This window comes from Monopterus albus, unplaced genomic scaffold, assembly GCF_001952655.1.
Source record: "Monopterus albus unplaced genomic scaffold, M_albus_1.0 scaffold39.1, whole genome shotgun sequence".
NCBI lineage: Eukaryota > Metazoa > Chordata > Actinopteri > Synbranchiformes > Synbranchidae > Monopterus > Monopterus albus.
This window is the reverse complement of record NW_018127919.1, coordinates 1,309,873-1,315,948: the sequence shown is the minus strand read 5'-3', so window position 1 is coordinate 1,315,948 and position 6,076 is coordinate 1,309,873. Positions and strand designations below refer to the sequence as shown.

At 43.8% G+C, this 6,076-nt stretch overlaps 1 protein-coding gene across 3 annotated transcripts in view; it reads left to right on the top strand.

Moving 5' to 3' along the window:
* Positions 1-6,076, top strand: part of sipa1 (signal-induced proliferation-associated 1) — a 33,584-nt gene that overhangs the window by 16,308 nt on the left and 11,200 nt on the right. For all 3 annotated transcript variants that reach the window (XR_002274845.1, XM_020598852.1, XM_020598851.1), the window contains exons 2-7: positions 1,096-2,732; positions 3,084-3,208; positions 3,289-3,477; positions 4,209-4,383; positions 4,724-4,827; positions 5,906-6,063. Coding sequence is in view for 2 of the 3 variants with exons in the window: in XM_020598852.1 (XP_020454508.1) it covers positions 1,625-2,732; positions 3,084-3,208; positions 3,289-3,477; positions 4,209-4,383; positions 4,724-4,827; positions 5,906-6,063 (1,859 nt within the window). In the remaining variant the exon portion in view is untranslated. The remainder of the gene's footprint in view (positions 1-1,095; positions 2,733-3,083; positions 3,209-3,288; positions 3,478-4,208; positions 4,384-4,723; positions 4,828-5,905; positions 6,064-6,076) is intronic.

The window sequence follows — 6,076 nt, the reverse complement described above, 5'->3', positions numbered from 1 at the left end:
AACAGATTTCTGTGACTTCCTTAATTTATAGCATATTTATATTGCGTTAATGTGGATGACATTTAGTTCAAAACTATTGACAGGACATTTTAGGGTTCAGGTAAAGGATCACGTTCAAGTTAGGGAAGTGGTTGTGATGGTTAAGGTTAGGGTAAGGGGCAAGAGAGCGCCGTGTGTGTGTGCGTGCGTGTGTGTGTGTGTGTGTGTGTGTGTGTGTGTGTTTTAAAGCTGGCGAGCTTTTCTGGTAACAGCTCTGCACCACTGCACCTGCTCTTTAGGCTGCAAGCGAGAGAGAGGAGATGCATGTGAAATAGCTAGACAGGAAGAAGCCTCATGCCTTACTGAGAACGACAAAAGGTTTCAGCTTGAGTTGATTGACGTCAGTTTGGTCAGAGACAGGGTATCAGCGAAAGATGATGACAGAAGAGGGCTGATTTGTAAACCTGAAACAAAATCTGCTTTGTTGGTAAGTTTCAAATAACTATAATGATTAATAGTGCAACTGTAACATGACATAAAAAAGGGAAGAACGGTGCTTCACACTCTATTGACACAGTGGAAATAATAGTCTCTTAACTGCTGTTCCAAAACATTATATTGATGGTTATTAATCATGTTTTTGTTATTATTAGTTATATATTCTTTTTAATAGAGGTGCAGAAGTAGATCACAAAACCGTATCTGTGTGTATATACTGTACATGAGGGTGAGAGACAGACGGTGATTGAGCCAGGAAGGCCTCCCCCCCGCCTTAATACTGTCTATTGTGATCATGTGTGGGGTGGATGTGGTGAGTATTAAGTCTGCTATGGAACTATTTAGGGAAAGTTTGGAACGGAAAGTGTGTGTGAAGGAAAGAATAATAATGAAAGAAAACAGAGGTACAAAGCATTACTCAACAGTAAAACACACATCAGATCTGCCTGCTACTTTATTGTTCAGTAGTTGTTTATCAGGGCCATTCTCCACAAAGTTTTTTTTTTGAGTACTCACTGACAAGCTGCTGTGGGTTGAATACAAAGCGGTCTGTTAAGTTGTTAGCAGCATGGATGAGAAAGATGTTTAAAAATACTTTTTGTTTCTGTTTATGCACAGCTGGACAGAGGACAAGACCGAAAAGGAAGCTGCAGGCACTGAAGAGTGCAGATGAATGGACATCATGTTAGAGGGGCTGATGCACACCGAACTTCTTTTGCACTGAGGACAGAGGCTCCAGTAATGATCCTCTTCTCCACTCTCCTCAGAAAGAGGCACCCTGTAACAGGAGTAGCACCTAAATACACATCTGCATACCTGGAAGGACACCTGCAATGAGAATCAGCTTAAACGTTTGCCCCAGATTTCTTCATTTACACTTAGAACCTGTTGACTTGCAAAAACAAATTGTGACACCACAGAGAAATCTATGAGAGCCCAAGGTTTGAGGAAGATCAACCATCTTAATTGGTGTGAATGAGGACTATATTTGTTGCTTTCATTCCAAGGGGTTTTCATCTTTATACACAGCACTCCTGTCTCACACCAGCACCATAGAGACCAGGACAGAAATTTGACTGAGGGGGCACAAAGCTCTAGACCAAAGTGGAGAAAAGATTGTTGGACTTGAGGCAGTCTCTCAGACACCATGCAGTCAGATGACCTTTTCATACGCAAGTTTCGCCGTCAGAACATGCGGCCGCCTATTGCCACTGTCAACTTTGACCCCAAACGTGAAGCAGGTGTGGTGGAGTGGCCACCCAGGAGGGACGGTGATGGAGCTGATGGTGACAGCCTCACTCCAAGTCGTGTGGGGCTGAACCTGAGGTCGGTGGGTCGGGGCCACATCATGCAGAGAAGTAACAGTGATGTGACCTTAGGAGACTTGGACCCTTCTGGGAAAACAGGGGGGAAAGCAGCTCGGGCAGTTGGTGAAAAGGTAGGTGCAGGAGCTCAGGGGGACTCGGGTGTGCTGCTACACAGGGAATACGGCAGCCTGTCCTCACTGGAAAGACAGACGCAAGTCCAGGAACCAAGCACAGATGACCAGGGGCCCCTAAGTCCATGTGCCCTCCGCTTCAAAGACCCTTTCCTGCTTTTAGGACTGCAGGGCAACCCTCCAGAGCCTGATGGTTTTTTTCGGGGCCTGTCTGTTTCCACAGGAGAATCACCAAAACCTGCCAAGCCGCCAAAGCCTGAAGGTCTAAGTAAGAAGACCAAACCCCCTCAGATCCCTCAGCTGGGTCCAAATGACAACATTGGCGGTGGGGCATGGGTGAGAAACTTTGCGCACTATGATGTTCAGAGCATTTTGTTTGACCTCACTGAGGCAGCCACTAACAGAGACAGCATTGGGCGGAAAAAGAATATCACCTCAGGGGCTTCAGCTGCCTCCCAGCTGCGCCCTGTTTCCCAGGCCACCCCATCCTCACCTGCGCAGGGTGGGGGAGGCGGCATGGGGATTGCAGATGACCCTGAGCAGTCGCTGCTGTTGGACGAAGGGGATGGCAATGATAATGAGCTCCTGCTCAGTTGTCCTCACTTCCGTAATGAGACGGGAGGAGAAGAGCAGGTGGGTCTGGGTCAATCTCAGGGCAGGCGGGGACTCTGGTCGAGCCTGCGAACCCCCAACGATGCTGTGTCAGTCCTGGAGGAGCCCAGAGAGAGTCACGTGCAACAGCAGGGCAAAAGCAACTACTTTATAGAACATGCAGATCTTGGAGCCCATTACTATCGCAAATATTTCTACATGAAAGGTAGGTGGAAATCAACTTTAGGCTTTGTTGATTCTCTTTTTGTGTGCACCACAGTTAATGAAGGGGTTCTTTGGCTTACGCACAGGACAGTGGTCCTCTCTCTGTACCAGGGCTCAGAATTAGCCCCTGGGTCCTGTTTTGACAGTGGGTGAAAATAACAGTACCACTGAGGAGCATCTTGGTTTTTATAAAAACAAATGTGACATTTAGGCAAACCCTCCACCCCCACTTATTTCATAGAGTTTTTTATTGGTTTCATATAAACGCAATGCTGTCACCGTTTTTTGACCCTGTCCAGGACTGACATTATTGCTCTTCACAATTATGTGCTTATGTGACCTGTCATCACAGAACACCAGAATTTTTTTGGCATGGATGATCGCCTTGGCCCAGTGGCCATCAGTTTCCGTCGAGAGGAGAAAGAAGGATCCAGTGGAGCTCAGTACAATTACAGAATCATCTTCCGCACCACAGAGGTAAACCAACACTCTTCTCTCCTCAAAGTTCTCCTATGTACAACTGATTTGACTGTGATGAATGTAAATCTTCTCCCTAGATGAAGACGCTGCGAGGTTCCATCTTTGAGGAGTCAGTGCCATCTGCTGCTCGTCACACGACCCCCAGAGGCTTGTCTCCCAAGAGGCTGCTGGAGTTCATCATGCCTGAACTGAACCTGCACTGCCTTCGCTTGGCCTCAAACTCCCCTAAAGTCCGGGACACCCTGCTGAAGTTGGATGAACAGGGGGTGAGTGAGGCCATGTGTTCTGACACTAAAGACTGCTGCATGTGTCAGTCAGAACGCACTGCAGGATACTGAACAGTGTCAGATACCATCAGAAAGCTGTTTTTTTTTTTAAAGCTCAGACTGGAGTGTGTCTCCAGACTTTGTAACTGAAAATCTACATGTGCCGTCTGCTGACCCCAGTGGCTGAGCATGTGTTTAGTTGTGAACGTGCAGTTATATTAAGATGACAGTTCACTCAACATACTGCAGCTGATCATTTTGTCCGATGTTACTTTTTTACATTACCTAAATGGGTTGTGTACTATAAAAAGGACACGTACAAGAAGCTGTGGCCTCAACCTACACTTTTTTGCCTGCAGGAGATCTTTATTGCTGTGTTGCATTGCTTTATACTGGAGTAGACTGGAGTAATTTACATTTAATCTCTTATTTACAGACTAAAATGTAATAAAACTTTTAGAATTTTTATTAGTGATTTTATTAATAATGTCAGTCATTATTATGACACCTCAAATTGTGTTTCAGAGGCTGATAATCATTTAAAGTCTGACATAAAAGCTGAAGAGAATTGATAGGGTTAATAATGTAATGTATAACAACCTTTTTGAGCTGTAAAGAGAGATGATCAAATGATGAGGATTCTCCATTTGGTGAAAAGGCTTGAAGGCCTTGAAAATATGCAGGTTTAACAGGATAGTTATAAACTTTTTTATCTCTGCCTTCTGATCTAGCTGAATTTCCAGAGGAAGGTTGGGGTGATGTATTGCCGGGCCGGGCAGAGCTCAGAGGAAGACATGTACAACAACGAGAGCTCTGGGCCAGCATTTGAGGAGTTTCTGGATCTGCTCGGGGAGCGGGTGCGGCTGAAGGGCTGGGAGAAATACCGAGCTCAGCTGGACAACAGGAGTGAGCTGAAAGCACGCACCACACCCAGATCTATTGGCTGCCTCTCACCTTGTCGCAGTACCATTATCCAGAGGGCATCACTGCATTACTGACAGCCTAAGATAACTCCTATCTAGCCACATGTAATCTGAGTAATGCCTGCAAAATGGCATAGTCACTCCTGATTATCTCAGAGCTGCTTTCCCTTCAGTGAGCAGCAGAGAACAGCGAATGGGACCGATTTCAACCTGTTACTGTGACAGTTTGAGGTTTCATTCAGACTTTTACTGATTTTGCTAAATCGCTACCTGGCTATCTTTTGTGTGATGTGTGTGTTTCTGTGTGTCTTGTGCTTGTGCAGCGGACTCAACTGGGACGCATTCCCTCTACACCCGTTACCAGGACTACGAGATTATGTTTCACGTGTCCACTATGCTACCCTACACAGCCAACAACACACAACAGGTAAAATAAACACTAACAAAACAGATATGACGCTCAGTCTGCATTTCTTGTTCTTTGACCTGCATATACTTTTTTTTTCAAAACCAAGTTAGATTTCACTGAATGTTTCACCTCCGTTCTGAAAAGAAAAATGCCGCTGAGGCTCCGCTTTACTGATCCGTCAAGTTCTGGTGACTACAGTTTGTGATTTTTAATTAAACAGTACAATATACTGAATATTCAGTATTTATTACTTGTGTTTTAAATCTGGTTTCAGTTCTAGTTTTGCTGATTTTGAAAGAAGAAGTATTTTTTGAGTCAAAAACATTAATATTATCGATTATCATGACCTTGAAATTACAAAATTCTGTAATCTTCCAAGCTGTAGCATTTGTCCAGTATTGAGTTGCGCTAAAAACTCTAGAAAGAGTATGGTTAAGGCTAAGAAAGGGGGTAGGACTAGATAAGTGTATACTTCTTCCTACTCCCTTTCAAGCATGTACTATTGGAATGTTGTGATGTCTTATGCGTATTGGTTGAAATGTCGAATCAATTTTGTTTTTCGTAATATCAATTTTCTTAGTTTTACATGCTTGGAAGAAACTTAAATAAAAAAAAAGGCTGTGCAAGGGTATTTTAATGAAAACTGCTTATTTTATTATTTGTTTTAGCTGCTACCTTACTTTAACTTAATGTTTTTAAACTAATTAACCATGATTTTATTAAACAGTTTAGATTTTGTGTGCGTGTTTATTTGGTTCCTCGTTAGTAGTTTCTCTGACAACAACTACTTTCCCTGGAGTCCACATTAAAACAGAATGCATATAATCAGTGTATACACTTAACACCACACACAGTAAATAATAGCAGCCAAACAGAATCATTTCTATGGGTTGACAGGTAAAATAAAATCATATCAGTCCAATTGAACATCGAAACTGCAAGAAATGAAAGAAAACATACTTTGATTAGTTTCTTTTGCAGGCCTCTCAAACTGTTTCAGTGAGATGAAATGATCTCTCCTCTCAGTTGTATTTTACTCTGATGACTCGGGCCTGCTTGCTTAATGAATTTCCCTGTCTTGGTTGTGTCACATTAGCTGCTGAGGAAACGGCACATCGGTAACGACATCGTGACGATCGTGTTCCAGGAGCCAGGCGCTCTGCCCTTCACTCCAAAGTCCATTCGCTCCCATTTCCAACATGTCTTCATCATCGTTCAGGTTCATGAGGCCTGCACTGACAACACCTATTACAGGTGTGATTTGGTC